The sequence below is a fragment of the Artibeus jamaicensis genome, unplaced genomic scaffold (assembly GCF_021234435.1).
Source record: "Artibeus jamaicensis isolate MK-2021 breed Jamaican fruit bat unplaced genomic scaffold, CSHL_Jam_final contig_851, whole genome shotgun sequence".
Taxonomy (NCBI): domain Eukaryota; kingdom Metazoa; phylum Chordata; class Mammalia; order Chiroptera; family Phyllostomidae; genus Artibeus; species Artibeus jamaicensis.
This window is the reverse complement of record NW_026521986.1, coordinates 5490109-5513756: the sequence shown is the minus strand read 5'-3', so window position 1 is coordinate 5513756 and position 23648 is coordinate 5490109. Positions and strand designations below refer to the sequence as shown.

General features: G+C 36.8%; 1 protein-coding gene and 1 long non-coding RNA gene across 3 annotated transcripts in view; one reads left to right on the top strand and one right to left on the bottom strand.

The window, feature by feature from the left end:
• The window catches only part of SGPP1 (sphingosine-1-phosphate phosphatase 1), a 44037-nt gene extending 38682 nt beyond the window's left edge, over positions 1 to 5355 (top strand). For both annotated transcript variants that reach the window (XM_037126015.2, XM_037126014.2), the window contains one exon: positions 2956 to 5355. In XM_037126015.2, the coding sequence (XP_036981910.2) occupies positions 2956 to 3507 (552 nt within the window). In that variant the 3' untranslated portion in view covers positions 3508 to 5355. The remainder of the gene's footprint in view (positions 1 to 2955) is intronic.
• Positions 1 to 23648, bottom strand: part of LOC128628579 (uncharacterized) — a 67586-nt gene that overhangs the window by 33844 nt on the left and 10094 nt on the right. The window lies entirely within an intron of this gene.

Below are 23648 nucleotides of genomic sequence, written 5' to 3'. Positions count from 1 at the left end.
GGGGGGTTGGTGGGGGAGGGCGGGTGTAGGGTGGAGGGGAATGAAGGGGGGGCTAGAGCAACTGTAATGGCATAATCAATGAAATCAAATAAAAAAAGAAACATTCAAGTTCAACCGTGACAATAAACTATTCCAAAACCTGAGAACAACCAAAATGACCATCAGTGGGAAAATGTATAAATTGTTTAATTACATAGCAAAATACTACGCAGTTGTGAAAGTGAATGACACAGTGAATGAATCTCAAAACTTAACGTCTAGTGTACAAAGCAAATCAAACAAGATTCCATGCTACATAAAGTTCATAAAGAAGCAAAACTAGATATTTTGTTTGGAGAAGTTCTTACACACTCCACATATCTTTTTCTGTGTACCAAATGTTACATAGTAAAAATTTTAAGACCAAAAAACATTAAGCAACTACTTTGCTTAACTGTGTTGAATGATGTCAAGTGACCATTGTTATTGGCAGCATAAAGATAACTGGTATGAGCCCTGGCCAGGTTGCTCAGTTGGTTAGTGTGTCATCCCATACACCAAAAAGGCCGTCAGTTCCATCCCCCGTCAGGACACATCCCTGGGTTGTGGGTTTGATCCCTGGTCCGGTCACGTATAGGAAGCAACCAACTGATTGATCTCTCTCTCTCTCTCTCCCCCCTCCCTCATCTGTCTCTGAAAAGCAATGAAACATATCCTCAGGTGAGGATTTTTTTAAAGATAACTAGTATGAAAAGAGTGGTTTCAGTGTAGTGATGAGTTGAGAAAAAATAGGAAGTGAGGAAGTGAATATAAACAACTCTCGATTAAATTTTCAGTAACAGAGTAAGTCTCAGGTGGATATTCTGAATGCAGTTTGTTGGTGTCAGGAAAGATTCCGAATCAAAAGTTCTTTTAATAATAGCTTTAATTCCTCCAGTAAACCATTTTCTGTCACCTACCCAAATTGTTCATGCCTAAAACTAGGAGTCATCTTTGACCCCTTTCTCTTCAGCACATTTAATCTATCACCAAGTTGAACACGTTGCCTCTAGTGTTAAAATAGTTTACTAAATCCATCTGTGTACTTTTCTTCATGTAGATCTGAACCATGTCTAGAGTGAAACTCTGCAGCAGCTTCCCAGCACTGTTTTCAGTGGTCCCCTGTCCATTCCATATTTTTCCTCTAAGATTCATTCTCTAGACAGCAGATGGAGTGTTGCATTCCTGCTTTGGAATCTTTCCGTGGCTCCCGATCACTTTTGAAATAAAATTTAAACTGCTTACCTAGTCTATAAGAGCCCAAATGATTTGGCATCTGCTTATCTCTTTGACTTCATACCAATTCCCTTTTTCCTTTGCTCCGTGTTTGAGTCACACTGTATTTTTCTTAGTGTCTTGAACTCACTAGGGTTTTTGTTGTTGTTATAAACATTATTTCATTTTTCATTTATTTAGTTAGTATTTTTTAATATTTTATTTATTTATCTTTAGAGGGGAAGGGATGGAGAGAGAGAGAGAAATATCAATGTATGGTTGCCTCTTGTGCATCCCCTGCCAGGAACTGGCCTGCAACCCAGGCAAGTGCCCTGACTAGGAATCAAACTGCAATCCTCTGGTTCGCAGATCTGCGCTCAATCCACAGAGCTACACCAGCCAGGGCTATTTAGTTAGTATTTTTAAATCATTTTTTATTATTATGCTATTACAAGTGTGTCAGTTTTTCCCCCTTTGCCCTCCTCTGCCCATCCCACCTCCCACTCCCACAGTCAGTCGCCATAGTTTTCCATGTCTGTGGGTTATTGATACATGTACTTTGTTTAATCCTTTCCCCTTCTTTCCACCATTGTCTCCCACTCCCCTCCCCTCTGGTTACTTTCAGTGTGCTCCATATTTTCACACCTGTGGTTCTATTTTGTTCATTAGTTTATTTTGTTTATTAGATTCCACTTATAGGTGAGATCATATGGTACTTGTCTTTCACTTACTGGCTTATTTCATTTAGCATAATAGTCTCCAGTTCCATCCATGCTGTTGCAAAAGGTAGGAGCTCCTTTTTTCTTTCTGCTATAAACTCACTGGGATCTTTTCTGCCTCCAGCTCTTGACATTTGGTATTCTCAATACCTGGAATGCTTTTCCTTAGATCTAAAGATAGTGCTGACTCCTTTTTGGAATCAGGTCTCCTCTGCACAAGTGTCACATCTGCAGACAGGTTTCTGTAATCACTCTAATAGGTTCTTTCATCATACTATCTCATTGTCCTGTTTCAGTTTATTTCATAACACGACTCTCTGAAATCATGATATTTATCTATTGTTTTACTTACAGGGTTATTGAAAGTAAAACAGCATATAGTAGTTTTTCCCATTATAATATAAGCTTTTTGACAGCAGGAATCTTGTCATTCTTTAAATAATGTATCCTCAGTCCCTAAAATAGTGCCAGGCACATGTAGGTACTCAGTAAGTATTTGTTCAGTGAATGAATGAGAAAAGAAAACTACTCAGTCTTTCTATCCTCTCTAATTTTGAATTATATGTTTAAATGAATGAAAATAGTGTCTTTGAAAAATAGGAATATACTTATTTAATGAAGATGGTGTCTTTGAAAAATAAGTATATTTTTTCCCAGAAGTCAAAACCACATAATTGAAGCATATTTAATTAAGATTTGAATATAAATTTGTACACTATATATATTTACTTAAATTTATAAATACTTACATTTATATATACTTTTAACATTATAAATTAATTTATAAAAGGGTAGAACTATGAAAACAATTCTTTTATTATTAATCTTTTTTATTATCATTCAAACAATTTTTAGTGCCCATTATATGGCCAATAGTGAAGTTTACTTTGAGGATGTGACATATTTAAATTTGTATCTGTTAACATTTGAGATGTGAAATATATATATTTTTAATGCCAAAAATAGTGTTATACTAAACAACTTTACTTTTCTCTTTTCCCAGGATATTATTGCTGGATTCCTATATACCATTTTAATTTTAGCTGTCTTCTATCCATTTGTGGACCTGATTGACAACTTCAACCAAACTCACAAATATGCTCCATTAGTCATCATTGGGCTTCACTTAGCCTTGGGGATCTTTTCTTTTACTCTCGACACCTGGAGTACATCCCGAGGAGACACAGCTGAGATTTTAGGAAGTGGTGCTGGAATTGCATGTGGTTCTCATGTTGCCTATAAAATGGGTCTAATGTTAGATCCTTCTGTGGATATGTTACCTTTAGTTGGGCCCCCCATTACTGTGACTCTCTTTGGAAAAGCCATAATGCGGATCCTTATAGGAATGGTATTTGTACTAATAGTCAGAAATATAATGAAAAAGATCACCATTCCTTTAGCCTGTAAAATCTTCAGTATACCATGTGATGACATTCGAAAAGCAAGACAGCACGTGGAAGTTGAACTTCCTTATCGGTACATTACCTATGGAATGGTAGGTTTCTCTATCACATTTTTGGTTCCTTACATATTTTCCTTTATTGGTATCTCTTGATGGAAAATGTTGTTTACGATAAGAAAGAAGGGTATCAGTTGCTGATATTTAAAAATATATTCTAGTTAAAAGCTAAATCAGAGTTAGGCTTTTGCAGGAATTTAACTTAAATAATTAATTAAATTTGGAAGAGTCAGTGCATTTCCCATTGCACATCCAGATACTGTTTCCAGTGAGCTGAGCTATTTCAACACTGAGAAAATGATAAGTACCTATTTAGAGTATTGATGTAATATCTGGAGACTTTTGTGCTGTTAGAGATTCAAGATATATAACATATATCAACTTACATAATATATAATTATGTATTTAATATATGTTATATATAAAATAATATTTTTTAACTGGGGGTTATATTATAAAATCAATAATAATATGCAAACAATTGTGCCTGTGTATTTGGACTTAATACAGGCATGTTGTTATTAACAGATATATTTAGTGTTTATTCACAGTGGGAGCCATTTCCTAATTAAACTGCATAATTACTAGACCAGGATTCATGTGCTACCACATATTGATTTACTGCCTCATTCTACACTGCCATCACGTTGCCCATGATGTTGAACATGGGAGGCATTTTTAATGGACCAAATTATCAGAAAACTTAGTTTTTAGATTCGTTTTTATTTTTCCAGTTCTATATACTGTGTTGAATGTACTTTATTTGCAGTTGTTCTGGACATCAGTTTAATAATTCAGGTACTGAATTTTATGGCTTGCTAATTGTGCCTTTCTGTTGCTATATTAAGAAATGCCATGTATACTGTGATATAACAATAACATGCTAACTTAATCTTAACTTAGATATAATTAGGCATATATTTTTAAAATATGTCAAGCTAACAGGGCTAGAAGTAAATCACTCTCAATTCTTTGGCCTTTGTTTAGAAAGAAATGTGGAATAGGCTAAAATTTCTCCCTAATTTATTGGGAAACTAAATGCATAAATATTCCAATTTTTGTAGGTATTTTTCTGTGCATTGTAAGGTACAGGAACAAGATGTATTTTTTTGTACATTGTCTTGATTGTTTATACTGAAGGTAGATGTTTCCAGTTAATGGAAAAGCTGAAATTTATAGATGGGACAATGCACAAAGTTCACATGTAAACAAACCATTTTTGTAAATTATTTGGAAAGGATTGGGTTTAGCAGTTACCTTTTAATACTCACTTATTAGCTCCTTAAGGTCAGTTATAAAATTTAAAGTATCAGTATTTAGACCCCATTATTTTTTCTATTTTTATTATTTTCAGAAGGAAATTTGGGTATAGCATTAAACTATTCTTTATTCTGTCTGTGCCTTTATATTTTGAAGTGTAATTTTAATTAGGTTAACAGTAAGTTAATTTGTAGTAAGTTTTTCATAAAGAAGCTAATTAACTTTCCATATAAATACATATCAGGTGTGGAATTACTTTAGTGCAATATCTGATTATCCAGAAGTTTCATTTAAGATGTTTCTATTTTGGGCAGCATAAGTATTTGAGCTCATATTTTTATAATTCCTATTGATAATTTAGGGACATGGTAATTTTTACCATTACTGAATCTGAGAATTTTAAATAAAGCAACTAAATTTGGGACCTTTACCTATTAGTTAAAAGGAAACCAAGGCACTTGGGAACATATCGGTACGTTGTAAAAAGTGCAAAGAACTTTTTTTTCAAAATATATTAAGTGAATCAAATTTTAGGGACTATTTCCTATAATTGGGTCTATGCTCTTATTAATATTTATATCTGGCTTTAAAGGTATTTGAAAATATTTCATTTCTTTGTGTTTTATTATCTGTTCTATGATAGTTCCATGCTAAATGTATTTAAAAATAAAAGCCAAATTCAGGATTGCAGGCTGTTTTGTTTCATTTGCCTTCTATGCATTTGTCTCTGTGTTATCTGGTTGGGATTTATGAAGTACATTGAGAATTTTCAATTGTAGTAGGCTTTCCTTCTGAAGCATTTTATTCAAAATCAGGGTACTATTGTAAGTAATAGAAGACATTGAAGAAATTCTTCAGAGTTCAAACTGATTTTGGGCTTAATTTATGATCATTCTGATGTACTTTTAGTAACAAGTTTCATAATTTTTTTTGGAAACGTAAAATATGTTTCAGTAAAAACTGTGGCTAATGGTATTATAGGTAGTTGACTGCTAATCCATTAATTCAGGAATTAATTATAGTACTAGGTAAAGGGATTTTCTTCAAGCAAATAAGTGGTACTGACAATCCCTCAATTTTTCAGTTTAAAAATTACCACATTTTCATTCTCCCACTTTTCTTACCCTTCACAAAGTAATCCATTTACTTTCAGAGCATAATTTGGATATCTCTACTTCATTGCCATTGCTTCCCACCAGGCCTAAAGCATCATCATCAGCTGTTGCCTAACCTGCTAATAGCCTACTCATCATCCTGTTTCCCTACGGGCTTCATTATTTGTCGGGTAATTTATTCTCCAAACAGAAACATTTAAATATGAATATCATATTATGCCACTCCCTTTTAAAAAACCCTCTAGCGGATCTCTGACTAGTGTGGATCAATGGGTTGAGTGTCATCCTACAAACCAAAAGGTAGCTGGTTCGATTCCAGTCTCAGGGTTGTGGGCTAGGTCGCTGGTTGGGGGCGTGTGAGAGGCAAATGATCCATGTTTCTCTCCCTGTTTTTTTAATTCCCTTTCCCTCTCTCTCAAAATAAATATATAATTAAAACAAAAGCAAACCAAAAAACCCTGTAGTGTACTCCCATCGTAGTTGAGATTAAATATAAACACCTTTACAATATCATTTAGAGTCTACATAATCTAGCCTTTAGCTTCTTCTTTGCCTTAAACTCCATTCCAGTCATAATGGCCTATTTCTCTAACTGGAGCATCAGAGCCTTTGCCATCTTGCCTGCCTGGAATACTCCCAAGTTCTTAATATGGGTGGATTGCCCTGATTATTTTTCCTGTTCATCTTATCTAATGGAACCCCTATCTCCTATATGGTTTTCTTTTGTCAAATTATCCTGTTGTATGTTGTTCATAACATTGAAATTTTTTATTTGTTTGCTTGTACATTCTTTCCCCACTAAGTGCAGAAGCTCCACAAAACCACCAGTCGTATTTATCATGTTCTCTGCTTATTCTCAGCACCTAGAATTAGTAGGGACTCAATAAGTATTTATCCCATGATGAACGAATGGATCTACCTTGTTATTTTATATGGCTTTATGTTACAATTACATAAATCTGTTAGTGAACTTTGAGATTGCTGCTAATTTTTTTCTCTTAACAATTCTACTCTGAAGATTCTTGTGTCTTTTGTAATTGCTGTAACTGCGTGTAGGCAGGGAGCCAACCAGAGATAAGACCATATCCTGTCCTTTCCCCTAACATTATTTCCTTTGTCCACAGAGATTTAAAAAGCCCTCACATACCAACTTGTTTTTAAATATAACAAGTTTATTATTTTTAATAGCTCAAATCAAAAGAGAATGTTGTTGCTTTATCATCCAGAATGTATTCTCTGTGCCAGTCTAGTAAGATTTAAAATTCTCTTCTATCTCAGAAATCACCGTGGAATTATAAGAAACAAGAGTAAGACCTTTCATAGTTACCTCTGCAAATAAGTTTACATTCAGCCTTTCATCTCATCATCTCGTCCATCTGTCTTGGCTCCCTGCCTGTACACATCTTCAGCAACTTATACTAGAATGTTAAATAGTCCTATACTGAACATTATGTAACTGTCATTTTTTATAAAGATTTTGTTTATTTATTTTTAGAGAGAAGGGAAGGGAGAAAGAAAGAGGGAGAGAAACATTGGCCCATAACACAGGCATGTGCCCTGACTGGGAACCAAACCCACTACCCTTCGGTTTGCAGGCCAGTGTTCAGTCCCCTGAGCCGCACCAGCCAGGACTGTAACTGTCATTTTAAATGGGTGTTTATTACTATTTGTGTTAATTATTATACTGAAAATTGTTGGTATATTGAAATAAAGAGAATGTATAATTTATTTTAGGAAAATTAGCAATAGTTAAAAGACAATAGAAAATTTTCGGAAAATTAGTAGCAGTAGTTAAAAGACCATAGCTCTGCTAATATGCTTCGTGGCCAATCATTCCTTGTATTCCTTCCTCTTTTTCTTCATTACTGTTCCTCTGCATTTTTTTTATTGTCGTTCAAGTACAGTTCTCAGCCTTTCCCCCCCCACCACTTTCAACCACCCACCTTCCCCCGCCCCATTTCCAGCCCCCCTTGTTATTGTTCATATGTCCTTTATAATTGTTCTTGTAAACCTTTCACCCTATTTCCCCGTTATTCCCTCCCCTCTCCCCTCTGATCACTGTCAGCCTGTTCTCAATTTCATTGTCTTCGGCTATACTTTGCTTGCTTGTTCGTTTTGTTGATAAGGTTCCTGTTAATGGGGAGATCATATGGTATTTGTCTTTCATTGCTTGGCTTATTTCACTTAGCATCATGCTCTCCAGTTCCGTCCATGCTGTCACAAAGGGTAGGAGCTCCTCTCTTTCTGCTACATAGAATTCCATTGTGTATATGTACCATAGTTTTTTGATCCGTTCATTTACTGATAGGCACTTGGGTTGCTTCCAGCACTTGGTTATTGTAAATTGTGCTGTTATGAGCGTTGGGGTGCATAGGTTCTTTTTTTTTTTCTTTAGAGGGGAAGGGAAGGAGAAAGGGAGAGAAACATCAATGTATGGTGGCCCTTTGCGCATCCCCTGCTGGGAACTGGCCTGCAGGGAACCAGCCTGCCACCCAGGCATGCGCCCTGACGGGGAATCGAACCTCGATTGTCTGGTTCGCAGGCCCAAGCTCAATCCACCGAGCTACACCAGCCAGGGCTCATAGGTTCTTTTGGATTGGTGTTTCAGGGTTCTTAGGATATAATCCTAGCAGTGGAATTGCCAGGTCTAAAGGCAGTTCCACCTTTACTTTTCTGAAAAAATTCCATACTGTTTTCCACAGTGGTTGCACCAGTCTACAATCCCACCATCAGTGCACTCAGGTTCCCATTTCCCCACACCCTCTCCAATATTTGTTGTTTGTTGCTTTGTTTATGATGGGCATTCTGAACAGTGTGAAGTGGTGTCTCACTCTGGTTTTAATTTGCATCTCTCTGATGGCTAGCAATACTGAGCATCTTTTTTTATGTCTCTGGACCCTCTGTATGTCCTCCTTGGAGAAGTGTCTGTTCAGGTCCTCCTCTGCCTTTTTTGCTAATATGAGACAATGTTATATTCCTTGTGAGTACTGTATACTGTACGTAACTACATTAATTCAATTGCAGAATTTTTTTTGGATATTACAGATTTCTTTAATCCCAGATAATAATGTTGAAAAGACTGTATAACTAATTCTCAAATATGAATTCAAACAAGTTTTCATTGTTTTATCAGTTCAAACCCAAGAATATACTGCAAAATAACACCTGGCAAATGTGGCATAAGACCTAATTAACATAGTTTAGGCAGATAATTTTTAGAGTTTATTATTACTAATTCACCAAATAAAACATATATTTAAAGAAATGTATGAAAACAGTATAGAGTTTGAAGCACGTTATAAGAAGTAACAAATAACTTAGTCAAAATGGTTTTTAAAAATGACAGGAATGAAGCCCTGGCTGGTGTAGCTCGGTGGATTGAGCTTGGGCCTGCGAACCAGACAATCGCGGTTCAATTCCCAGTCAAGGCACATACCAGGGTTGCAGGCCGGTTCCCTGCAGGCCAGTTCCCAGCAGGGGATGCATGAAAGGCAACCATACATTGATGTTTCTCTTCCTCTCTCCTTCCCTTCCTCTCTAAAGATAAATAAACAAAATCTCAAAAAAATATTTTCAATTATCTTTCATATTAAAAACAAATGACAGGAATGAATTGCCTCCTTTAACTGTCTAGCAGTAGTAGAATCCAGTTTCACTGGATTCAGGCCAGGCTTGATCCAGTGAAATCTAAAGCCATGGAAGTAGATATGATTGCTTCTGGAGAGAGTTTAGAATCTTCACAACACATATTTCATCACCAATCGACTAAGACTGTTTTCCTGAAAGGCTACATTGTGAAGAATCATTCACATTTCGTTGATAGAAGTGCTGCAAACAATTAATGATGTCTGTCCAAAGGTAAAGGGGAAAGGAGGTGGAAAGAAGCCAATGAAAGCGACACTAAAAGTCAGACATAAAGGGATGAGAGCGTTCCCACAAGAACAAAAATAACTACAGTGTCAACTGCTAGTAGAAAGATTCAGGATGAGGGTAGAGAAAAGCCATGGTTTTCATGCTAACCTTTAAGAAAGCAATTTCTTTTTCTCTTTTCTTTTTTTAAGAAAGCAATTTCAATAGTGTATATGGTAGGGACAGTAGTCAGACTATAGTGAGTTGAGGAGGTGAAAAGAATTGAGGAATGAGGCAGTAAGTACATTTCTGTGGTTTACAAATTTGTGAAATTGGTCGATACTACTTGCTAGAACTGATTTTATATAGTTTTTAAAAGTCTAAGATTAGATTGCTTCTGAGTCAGGAAGATTATAAAACAAAATGTGAACAATATCCATCAAATGACTTTGTGGCACCCGATCTTAAGCAATAAATTTTAATACCATTAATTTTGCTTTTATCTCACATCTGTCAAACAAAGAGAAAACATTAGGGAATGGCATCAGGGGGATTTAGCTAAACTACATGGAGCGGTGATTCTCAGTATGCAGTTCCCTGACCAGTAGCCTCTGCATCAACTGGGCACTTACTTGTTAGGAATGCAAATTCCCCGAATCCAATCTCAGATTTAATTAAAAACTTGGGGGTTTGGCCCCAGCAATTTGTTGAACAAGCTGACCAAGTGATTTGGATGCACACTCGAGTTACCAAATTGGAACATCACTTTCTCATTAAATAAGCCACATAGTTATTAAGTTACTAATCTACTTGGTCTGCTGGACCTAAATTACCTAAATTCTGTACTGTCCGAACTATTCCAAGGGGTTAGAGCTAACTAAAAGTCTTACTGCCAGTGAGCTAGAGGAAAGGTGATTGATTACTCATTTGGGAGCCAGCAACCTTGCAAGTAAGAGAGTTTCCTCTCCCCATGGCACAAACTCAGAAGTCTCAGGCACCCAGAGCCAACTCCTAACATTACAACTGCATACAGTAACTTTCAACAGTTTTATCTGTGGTGTAGATACGTTTTTGCTGAATTCTTTACTCACCACCCATTTGCAACATGTGCCCTGCAGAAGTTCTTCCCCCTTTTTTCAACAGTTTATTTGTACATCTGATACAATGCTGTTGCATACATGTTATACAGCATTTCAAAATAATAAGCTCCCATTATCTAGAAAGCATACTTATTTTGTTGAGTTCTTCCTTTCAGACTTGTGATTATTTAAGGTTTTTATCTTTGTGTATTTGATAAACTCAGTTTCTTCCAGAGTAAATTGAACAGAAATTTCTGACTTCCGCCTACATTTTTCCAGATTTTCAAATCAGCATTTTATTTTCTGCTATGCAGCATTTTTTAAAGTCCTGAGCTTGATATACTTCACTTTGAAGACATTTCTATTTAAAAAACCCCACAAATTAGTATGATAATAATTATAAAGTTATTAAACAACTGGAAAAAAACCACATAACTCTTCTGTTACTAAAGCTGAAGACTCCAAAATAAAGAACTTCACCTGCTTAAGGATTGAGCAAAGGTAAGGAATGTTTTCCTAGGTCTGAAATGAATAACAAAAGGATGAACTTACCAACTATTAATAATTAACTACCAGTTAAAACTTTAAAGGGCTAACATGTATTATCAGATTGGAAATTAATCTTTATGGCCAGAGTTAACACAGACCTTTTTACTGTGTTCAAAAGACAGCATGACTAATGCTCAGTCTAGAGGGTATATAATATAATGACTATATTATATAACTACCTACCAATGTATCCTTAGTAATATTGGTAAGACCTTGACCTACATATGCTACCTTTTTCAAGGTGTTCAGTATGTAAATCTTTCAAGTAAGTGTTCAGTATAAATTCTGGTGATACAGGTTGGCATTTCTTAAAAAGATTCTGTTCTAATTCTGCGTATGGTATTTCTAAGATAGTAATCTCAATATTTTTTCTAGTAAAGAGTACTCACTAGAATAAAAGTTACATTTATATTTCAAAATTTAGGAATATGTGTAACCTCAGAAAAGTGGAACAGTCATTGTTTTCCCCAGAGAAAGAACTTCTCTGTTTCTTTGCAGCTATTTAAAACAGTACGTTGGAGTTCTGCAAATTCAGGAAATAACAGTAACAACTTACTTTCACAGACTTTGATAGAGAAGTCCTAAAACTAATCAGCAATAAGTTGTAAATTTTTTAAAAATAAAATCAACTTTATTGATGTGTCATTTATGTACAATGAACTGGAGATCAGTGAGTTGGGTTGTAAATTTTAATATCTATACTTTAAAATGTATTGATTTATAGCTAAATGTCTGTTAAAATTAAACAGAATGCTTTGAGATGAATTATTTGATTAACTTTAAATTAGCTGAGTGTTAAAAATGAATGCCCTTTGCCCTGGCTGGTGTAGCTCAGTGGATTGAGCACAGGCCTGTGAACTACACGATCGCGGTTCAATTCTCGGTCAGGGCACATGCCTGGGTTGCAGGCCAGTTCCCAACAGAGGACTCACAAGAGGCAACCATACATTGATATTTCTCTCCTTCCCTTCCTCTCTAAAGATAAATAAATAAATAAATCTTTTTAAAAAGATGCAATATATCTAAAAAATTAATAAAAAAAGAATGCCCTTGGTGTTAAAAATGTTTTAAAACCTACAAATAAAATTTTCCATGACTTTGTAATTACACTTTCTTTTTTTTAAACAATGGAGAGTCTGATCTCCCCTTTCAGTCAAAATCTGGCGCTGCAAGTTTTCATGTGTTACTGTACCTGCATACCAGAGCATTGTGGTGGTTGCCAGATGGGAGGGAGGTGTGGGGCAATGGGTGAAGAGGTGAGGGGATTAAAAAGCACAAGGCAGTTACAGAATAGCCATGGGGATGTAAAGTACAGTATTGGAAAGGGAGTAGCCAAATAACTTGTATTCATTACCCATGGACAAGGACAATGGTGTGGTGATGGCCTGAGGGAGTTGGGGTGTATTGGATGGAGGGAGACGGGGGGGGGGGGGGTTGGGATTGTAATAGCATAATCAATAAAATATAATTTAAAAAGAAAAATGTATACACACTGGCAGTTGGAGGGGCTCAGCAGGGTGGAGGGATAGAGCACAAAAGAAAAAAACAACTCATGGCCATGAACAACAGTGCGGTGATTGCAGTGAGGGAAGGGGGTGGTGGGTATAGATGGCACGTAGATAGTGATGGACAGGAACCCGACTTGGGGTGCTGGACACAATATATAGTGTACAGATGAAATGTTAGAATTATGCACCTGAAACCTGCATGATTTTATTAACCAGTATTACCCCAATAAATTTAATTTTTTAAAAGCGTATGAAAGATCTTCCAAATTTTAATGTCTGAATATTATGGTATTCTTGTAACATAATTTAGTATTCTATTTATACAAGTAAGATATATTGCTAGGTTTTGAAAAATTACAGCAATACCTGGCTGGTGTGGCTCAGTGGATTGAGCGCAGGCCTGCAAACCTAAAGGTTACCAGACTGATTCCCAGTGTAGGTTATGTGCCTGGGTTGCAGGCCAGATCCCCAGTAGCAGGCACATTAGAGGCAACCACACATTGATGTTTCTCTCCCTCTCTTTCTCCCTCCCTTCTTGCTTTCTAAAATATAAATAAATAAAATCTTTAAAAAGTAAAAATAAATGACAGCAATACAACAACCATTCTTTTTATGCATGTATGCAAAGTGGAGTGGATGAATCAAAGCATTTGTAGGGTTTTTGGAGGGTTGACAGATGATGCCATATTGCCCTCTAGATAGGCTCTATCCATTTATACTGCCACTTAATTGTGTATGAAGGTACCTGCATCACTATTCATCACCAATACTTGCCCACATTTTTACTCTGAGTGAAAATTGCTTCATTCCTAAAATTATTTTTATATTTTAATTGCATTTATTTATTTATAAAGTTAAGCATCTTTCCAAGTGTTTGTTTTCCTTGTGTTATGTATTTATGGCTTTGTCAATTTTTCTTTAGGCTTATTTTTCTTTTTCTTACTGATTTGTGACCTCTTCCAAATTTCAATGTATTTGAATATTTATAGGTGAGAAACATCATTTTCAGCAATAAAAATTAGGTGATAGGCCCATTTCCAAGTGCATTTTCAAATTATGTTTGCTTTTGATAAGCAGTTACTTTTCCATTCATTGTTAAAAGTCACTGTAACCTTGAAGGAACAGATAAAGTGTTGATTTTGTTTTTGTTTCCCCAAATATCTGCCAACATTACATTTTACAGAGCACTACTTGTCGGCACAGAAAAGGACAGGAAATTTGAAACTTGCCTTTTTGTAAAAGGAAAACTTGTAGCTTATCTTCACATTGGCAGCTTTTTAAAGTATTTTGCCACAAAATATCAGTGAACCTCTCTGTTGTATGAAAAAGTTTTATGTCCATTCTGCAGATAATTAAAAAGTCAAGTCTAAGATTTTTAAGTCTTGTTTTTTGTTAAAGTAATTATGATATTCTGTAGAAGTCTATGCAATCTACTTCAACTTTTTTGTTATAACAATGAAGAATTCTCTGATTTGATTTCACATTATTAGCATTGTAACAGTATTGCAGAAAATTCATTAATTCTTGTGAAATTTAGTTGCTCCAGTAAAAAAATCACTTTTGTTTTCCCATGAAAATGGGGTATTTTTAAAGATTATTTATTTATTTTTAGAATGGGGAAGGGAGGGAGAAAGGGAGAGAAACATCGATTGGTTGATCAGTTGCCTATGCAACTGGAGGATCACCGGGGACTAAACCTGCAACCCAGGCACGTGCCCTGACCAAGGATCTAACTTACAACCTTTTACTTTGCAAAACGATGCCCAATCAACTGAGCCACACCAGTCAGAGCTGCAAATAGTTTTTATTAAAAAAGTCATGACTCAGAATTTAACAAATATCATAAGCTGAGACATTAGAAATACTTATACTTTCACCCAAATGAATAAGAACTCCTCACATGGCATTATTTGTTCTAATACTTATTTCTTAAACTTTCTACAATATTTTCTATGCATATTCCCTTTAGTATATGGTACCTAAATAATGTGTTTTAGTTTGTCTCTTTTGTAAAAGTCTTCAAATTATTTTAGCCATTTTAACTGTGGTGGGGAGAAATATTTCCCCAATGGAACATGAGTTGGTTTCTATTATTTTTGTTTTGTTTTGTCTTTCACAGTTAAGAAAGCTCAGAAGTTAGAAATGCTACAATTCTTTTTATTTATCTCTTAATTTAGTGAAACTGTATAAAGTATTACATGTCACATAATTTAAAATACCACTGAAAAGATTACTGAGATTTAGCTTCATATTCTGGGTGCATAGATATTAAATACCTTGCTAACAGTATTTTTATGTTATCATTAACTAATATCATAAACTACTAAAATTCATTTGCTAGAAAAAGGGATAGACATATTTCAAATGGTCTTCTCTATAGTTTCTAATTCTTTTGGCTGACTTACTATATCTCATTAAACTATCATTCTTATCAGACATTTTAGCTGAGAAGAGATGGTACTGGAAACAGGAAAAGTCTATTTCTGTCATATTGTTGTTGTTGCTTTTGCTTTTATTACTGATCTTTTCAATTTTTGTCTTCTTTGCATGATTGTTTTAAAATCATATGCATATTGTCTTATGCGAGGATCTCAAGATATAGCCTAAGAGGAGGATTTTTTGACAGAGTGCTGTCAAATGAAATTTGTAAGGCAGTGAGGGAAATGGCAAGGATGGGCTTTCAGCTCAAGTTTCTTATCAGGAGCTCTGGCATATGGATGGCACCAGTTGTCTCACCTTGAGGAAAAGAGGCAAGAGTTTAGTTTTGTACCCCCTTAAAATTCAGTCATTGGCTACTGGCTACCTGGGGTGTGGGTGCGAGGGTGGCGGTAGTGTATAATCTCCCTGATTAGGTAGCTCCCACCATTTAAGGGCAATTCTCCCAAGGAAAGGGGTACAGCTACAAGCTGTTAGCAGCCAGGAGTCACAGCATATGGAGAATGGGTGCAATGACCTGTAAGGAGAATCTTGGCAGGATACCAACACCCATTTTTGTGAGGTTGGTTTAATTAAAACTAGATAACTAGATAATTGGTAAATCTTTTACTTCACCAATTGTACAGTGTGTCAAAATGTACTGAGAAGGAGCAAATACATGAAGGTCACACCTGGGGAGCTCCTGCCCTTATTCCTGGATCCACACCACCTTATATGACCACCTGCTTTTTGGACTGAGTGAAGATTCTAGTAGCATTCCACATTTTAATATTAGTAAAAGTTGGTTTCCTGTTCTTACATTAAAAAATAAATTTAAGTACAAGTTCTAATATTTGCTTCATGAACCTCAGTGTACCTTCCTGAATCTTACACACTCCATCTTGGAGGTCACTGCATCAGGAAGCACAGGCCTATTAATCATGTGCAAGAGAAAAGGCTGGTCGTATACATCATTTCACTGCCCAATCCAGTGTTTTCTTGTTTGCTTGCTTTTGGTTTTGTTTTTTCATTATGTGCCCTGTCCCGTATTTGCCAGATGTCTTCATACTGTGTATCTTCAGGCTTACCACCATCCCCCATTTCCAGGGGGAAATGTAAAAAGTTTCCACAAGTCAGTAAAACCAGTGATCAAATAGGGAAATGAGAGAAGAATAGCTCATTGAAATGGAAAACACTTTATAAAATAGAAATGCAAATAAAAACTATAATGCAATACCACTATTTCATTTATCAGATGACAAAGTTAAAATAATTTATAATACATTGTGCTGTAAAAGATTGTAGAAATAGATATTTTATGGAGGTTAAGTTTGGCAGTAGCTGTCAAAATATAAAATACCCATCCCTTTGACCTGACAATGGTGTTTCTAATAATTTACACAAAACAGCACATCACCATTGATTGAATAGGAAAGGCAGCTATAAAAATCCAGGTATTTTTCATATGTTGGACATTAAGGAGATCTGAAACATAAAATAGCAACTCTTACCATTTATGTGTGTTGATTTTAGAAAACACTTTTGATAAAACATTTGTTTCTGTTAACATGATAGGCTTAATATCATTACTTAAAATAGGTAAATGCTCACCCAAGGATACATTTATCAACCTTAGAGAGAGAGGAACAAAGAGGGAAAAAAAGCATCAGTGTGAGATAAAAACATCAATCAAGGTGCCTCCTTCATGCCCCCTACCCAGGGATCAAACCTGCAATCAAGGTATGTGTCTTGACTGGGAATCAAACACACAATCTTTTGGTGTACAGAATGATGCCCAGCCAACTGAACCACCCAGCCAGGGCAAAGCAGGTAAATATTTAAAATTTTTGTTTTAATTTCAAATATGGTAAGTACCCACAGACGTAATGCACATAAACAAAAGCTCGTTGGGATCCTCAAACATTTTTAAGAGTTAAGAGAAGTGCTGAGACCCAAAAGTTTGAGAACCACTGTTCTAGAATGCTCTCTTTCACTCATCTTCTCTCTCCCAGCATTTTCATGTTCCTTCTTGTACATGGATATATATGTACCAGTATTAGTCCCTCTACTCAAAGAGAGGAACTCTGTATATTCATCACAGTACGCCTCAGTGCTTTGCATGTATCAAAGACTGAATAAATATTTTTTTATTTCAACAAGTATTTGCTGAATTAAAAAATTAATGTTGCTCTCCCTGTTTAATTCTAAATCTACTCTCCTTGTCAAATTTATCTTAGGCTCTGTTGCTCTTTATAGGTAGCCACTGACTCTTTTTTCCTTTCATTGCTAAAACTTCTTAGACCCATACTCTTCACTTCGCTCCATCCCTGGAGTGATATGACTCATCCAGTGTTTGGAGTACCAGAAGGAAATAGGCCAGGAATTCAATCTTGCCTCCTGCTAGCTTACTTAACCTTCCTGAAGATTGATATTGTCATATTATCCTTGCTCAAGAACCTAAACAGTCCCCGTTTACCAACTCAGACTTAAACACCTGTGCCCGGCTCCATTCTCACAATGTTATCCCACATACTGATCTTATCTCCCATTGACCCAGCACAGGTCCTCCCTGTAGAATGGCTGATTGCCTCACTGGTTCCCACATGCTCTTTCCCAATGATACGTTTTTTTGTACTAGCCACTCCCATGACCTGGCTGGATGTTACCCATCCTTTAACCTGAGTTCAGGTCCAATCGTTTCCATTTAGATTCCAGAGTCTCTCTCTTTCCACATCATCATAGCAAACATGTATTTGGTAGGTGTCAAGCTCTAGGTTAGACATTGGTGACAAAAAGTCAAATCAAACACACTCTTTTCCCCCTGAGGAATGTGTCCAATGGGGGAGACTGGTATGACCATAATAAATACTATGGCCCAAGCATTTTATGTTTTTAATATTTATTTTATTTTTCACTCTGTATATATTTATTTTAAGTTTGTTTTTATTGTATTTTTCCATTACCATTTATCCCCTTGCCTCCTTATACCACTTCCACCTCTACCCCTCAACCTCTTGCAATCACAATGTGTTGTCTGTGTCCATGAATCCTTTTTTTCTTTTGCTTGATCCCTCAAACCCCTGACCCTCCCACCCCCTGAGCTGTCAGCCTGCTCTCATTCTAAGAGTCTGTGTATATTTTGCTTTTCAGTTCTGTTTGTTCATTAGATTCTACATATGAGTGAAATCATACAGTATTTGTCTTTTTCTGACTGGCTTATTTCATTTAGCATAATGTTCTCCAGGTCCATCCATACTCTTGCAAAGGATAAAATTTTCTTTTTTATGGCTGAGCTGTCTTCCATTGTGTAAATGTGCCATGGTTGTTTTATACATCCATCTACTGATGGACACTGGGGCTGCTTTCAAATCTTGGCTATTATAAATGACACTGCAGTGAACATAGGGGTGCTTATATTCTTTCAAATTAGTTTTGGATTTCTTTGAATTAATTCCAGAAGTGGGATCAATGCTTCATAAGACAGTTCCATTTTTAATGTTTTGAGGTAATACCACACTGCATTCCACAGTGGCTGCACCAACCTGCATTCCCACCAACAGTGCAGAAGTGTTTCCTTTTCTCCAAAGCCTTGCCAGCACTTCTTGTTGGTTGACTTATTAAAGACAGCCATTCTAATGATAGCCTAGTGTGAGGTGATATCTCATTGTGGTTTTAATTTGCATTTCTCTGATGGTTATTGACATTCGTCATCTTGTCATATGTCTATTGGCCATTTGTATGTCCTGTTTGGAGAAGTGTCAGTTGAGTTCTTTTTTTTTTTAAATTTAATTTATTTATCTTTAGAGGGGAAGGGAAGGAGAGAGGGAGAGAAATATCAATGTATGGTTGCCTCTCATGCATCCCCTGCTGGGAACTGGCCTGCAACCCAGGCATGTGCCCTGACTGGGAATTGAACTTCAACCCTCTGGTTTGCAGGCCCACACTCAATCCACTGAGCTATACCAGCCAGGGCTCTTCTTTTCTTTTTTTTTTTAAGGTTTTATTTCTTCCTTTCTAGAGAGAGGGAAAAGAAGGGAGAAAGCAAGGGAGAGAAACATCAATGTGTGGTTCCCTCTCATGCACCCCCAACCAGGAACCTGTACTGCAACCCAAGCATCTGCAACCACATGACTGGGAATTGAACCAGTGACCCTTTGATTTGCAGGCTGGCACTCAATCCATTGAACCACACCACCCAGGACAAAGTCCTTTTAAAATTGCATTGCCTGACTTCTTAGTGTTCAGTTTTATAAGTTCTTTATAAATTGTGGGTATTAATCTCTTATCAGATGTATCAGCAGATATGTTCTCCCATTCAGTGGGTCTTTTTATTTTGTTGATGGCTTCCTTTGCTGTTCAAAAACTTTTAGTGTTATGTAGTCCCATTTGTTTATTTTTTCTTTTGTTTCCCTTGCCTGAGGAGATATATCAGATAAAATATTGCTATGATCAATATCTAAAATTTTACTGCCTATCTTTTCTTCTAGGATTTTTATGTTTTCGAGCCTAACCTTTAAGTCTTAAATCTAATTTTAATTTATTCTTGTGTGTGGCATAAGAAGTTGATCTAGTTTTATTTTTTGCACATATCTGTCCAATTCCCCAATACCATTTACTGAATAAGTTATCATTAGCCCATTGTATGTACTTGCTTCCTCTGTCAAATATTGACTATAAAGGAGTGGGGTTTATCTGGGCTCTCTATCCTGTTCCATTGGTCTATGTGTCTGTTTTTATGCCAGTATCAGGCTGTTCTGATTACTGTGGACTTAGAGTATAATTTGATATTAGGTAGCATGATTCCTCCAACTTTGTTCTTCTTTCTCTAAATAGCTTTAGCTATTTGGGGTCTTTTGTGGCTTCATATAAATTTTTGAAATATTTCTCTGAGTTCTGTGAAGTGTGTCTTGGTATCTTGATAGGAATTGTGTTGAATCTATAGATTGCTTTGGGTAGTATGAAGATATTAATGATGTTCATTCTTCCTACCCATGAACACGGTATGTGCTTCCATATATTTGTATTTTCTTCAATCTCTTTCCTCAATGTCATATAATTTTCTGAGTACAGGTATTTTACATCCTCAGTTACATTTATTTCTAGCCCTGGCCAGGTAGCTCAGTTGGTTAGAGCACTGTCCTGACACCAAGGCTGTGGGTGTGATCCTCAGTCCACAGCACATACAAGAATCAATGAGTGAATGCATAAATAAGTGAAACATAAATCAAAGTTTCTTTCACTCTCTCCCCAAAATCAATAAAATTAAAAAATTATTCCTACATATTTTATTGTTTTTTAAAGATTTCATCAATTAATTAATTATTCTTATTTTAAAATATTCTATTTATTTCTCTTTAGAGGGGAAGGGAAGGAGAGAGGGGGAGAAATATCAGTGTATGGTTGCCTCTTGTGCATCCCCTGCTGGAAACTGGCCTACAACCCAGGCATATGCCCTGACTGGGAATCGAACTGCGATTCTTTGGTTTGCAGGCCCGAGCTCAATCCACTGAGCTACACCAGCCAGTGCTTCATTGATTTATTTTTAGAGAGAGACAGGGAGGGAGGGAAGAAGAGAGGTAGAGATATATTGAAGTGTGGTTGTCTCTTGCACGCCCCCAGCTGGAACCTGGCCTGCAATGCAGGCATGTGCACTGACTGGGAATTGAATTGGCGACGTTTCTGTTCCTAGGCCAGCACTCAATCCACTGAGCCACACCAGCAGGGTGGTATTTTATTTTCTTTGAAGCAGTTATGAATGGGATTGTTTTATTTATTTATTTATCTATCTATCTATTTATTTATTTATTTAAGAGAGGGAGGGAGGAAGTCAGGGCTATTACAAATTTTTAAGTGTATTTAACATAGTCCTCAAACAAACCCTATTATACTAGTGATTTTACTGTCCATCTAAGAAATGGAGCAACTGGATGCTAAGCAGATAGCCTGCTCTGTCACATATCTAGGACGTGCCAGAGTCTTCTTGACTCCAGAACTGGAATTCTTAATTATTTTCTTACAATGAATGCTTTTTGACTAAAACAGAATCAGGGCATAAAATGGGCAGTGATTAGGGAGAAGGAAAGAAAAATCCTTTGTTTCTGGGAGGAGGAAGAGGGCAGGACTAGTAAGACAAAATTTCATGTCTATCCATCTGTATATCCTCAAAAACTCTGAACACACAAACAAGCATTATTAAGGGCATTGAGTTATGAATGAAAGACAAACTTGGGCAACATTGTGCCCTCTTTTATTGGGTTTCCATAGAAGAGGTCATTGTCCATACTTTCATTTAGACATCACATTCACTGAAGTATGTTAATTTTTTATGCATCTGTTTCTGCTATTACACAGTTTAAGGGAAAATAGGTAAACATCTTTCTGTACTCATTAGCTCACAGGTGCAAGAAGTGATTGCTTGGGAGAGAGGACTGATAGATAAGAAGGCAGGGTGGGGCCTGATTCTAAAGAGCTTAGTGTGGAGGTTTAAAGCTTATTATGTAGGCAACCGGGAGCAGGGAAGTTAGAAAGGTTTCCTGTTAATAGTACTTACTCATGAGCCATCACACCTGGGAGCATGCCCACACCTTTTCCTTCCTCCTCTTCTTCCCCCCCAGGTGTGCATCTCCTAAACTCTAAGGGACCTCAAGAGACTTGCAACCAGGGGAGCAACGGGCAGTGGCAGTTTGTCCCAGACTAATCCCCTGAACCTGTTCCTATGGCCTCCTTTTCTCTGACTTTCCATTGAGCTGATAGCAGTCCCACCTTGGCTCACTTCTTTCCTATAACAGTTTTAGAGAGCCAAAGCAGACTAGGGTCTCTCCTGTTCTTGTTTTGAAACTGGAAAAGGTGGTGTTTGTGTTGCTTGTCACTACCAGAACCAATAAGTAGATAAAAGAATTGAATCTTTGTGGCCATTTTATTCAGATTGCCAGCAGTCTGAGAGGATGGTGTGTTATGTACCCTCAAAAAACCATCTTAACATCTCATTTCAAACCAACCTTTTAAAAAAATTATACATATTTTTAATATATATTTTATTGATTGTGCCATTATAGTTGTTCTATTTACCCCCCTTCATTCCCCTCCACCCTGCACACCCTTCCCCCACTTCTCCTCTCCTGTAGTTTATGTCCACGTGTCTCAAGTTCTTTAGATTCTATATTTCCCATACTATTCTTACCCTCCCCCTATTTTCTGCCTACTGTCTGTGCTACTTATTTTCTTTACCTTCTCCCCCCCTTCTCCTCCTCCCACTCCCCTGTTGCTAACCCTCCATGTGATCTCCATTTCTATGGTTCCACTCCTGATCTAGTTGTCCTCTTAGTTTGCTTTTGTTTTAGGTGTGGTTGTTAATAACTGTGAGTTTGCTGTCCTTCCACTGCTCATCTTTTTTATCTTCTTTGTCTTAGATAAGTCCCTTTAATATTTCATATAATAAGGGCTTGGTGATGATGAACTCCTTGAATTTGGCCTTATCTGAGAAGCACTTTATCTGCCCTTCCATTCTAAATGGAAGCTTTGCTGGATAGAGCAATCTTGGATGTAGGTCTTTGGATTTCATGACTTGGAATACTTCTTTCCAGCCCCTTCTTGCCTGTAATGTCTCTTTTGAAAAATCCGCTGACAGTCTGATGGGAACTCCTTTGTAGGTGACTGTCCCCTTATCTCTTGCTGCTCCTAGGATTCTTTCTTTCATTTTAATCTTGGCTAATGTAACGATGATGTGCCTTGGTGTGTTCCTTCTTGGGCCCAACTTCTTTGGGACTCTCTGAGCTTCCTGGATTTCCTGGAAGTCTATTTCCTTTGCCAGATTGGGGAAGTTCTCCTTTATTATTTGTTCAAATAAGTGTTCCACTCGTGACTGTTCCTCTTCCCCTTCTGGTATCCCTATAATTAGGATGTTGGAGCGTTTAAAAATGTCCTGAAGGTTCCTAAGCCTCTCCTCATTGTTTTGAATTCTTGTTTCTTCATATTTTTCTGTTTGGTCATTTTTTTCCTTCCTTCTGGTTCACTTCCTTGATTTGAGTTCCAGTTTCCTTTCCATTACAATTGGTTTCCTGTGTCTTTCCCTTCATTTCAATTAGTTTAGCCTTCATATGTTCCTCTAATTAGTGGCTAAAATCAACCAGTTCTGTGAGCATCCTGATCACCAGTGTTTTGAACTATGCCTCTGATAGGTTGGCAATTTCTTGTTTGCTTAGATTTATGGGCTCTGGGGCTCTGAGGCTCTGAGTTGTTCTTGAGCCATGTTTTTATCTGTTTGTGCCTGTTAAGTATGAGGAGAGGAGCCTTAGGTGTTCACCAGGGTGGGGTGACCCAGGTTGCTGGTTGTGATGCTGTTTGTGGGGGCGGGGTCAGAGAGGGACAGTAGTGGTCCCCTCTGCTGCTTCCCGCCACTGGGGCCTGAGCAATCTGTCTCACTGCTAGCTCCTTCACCTGGTTTATCTGCACACAAATGTGTG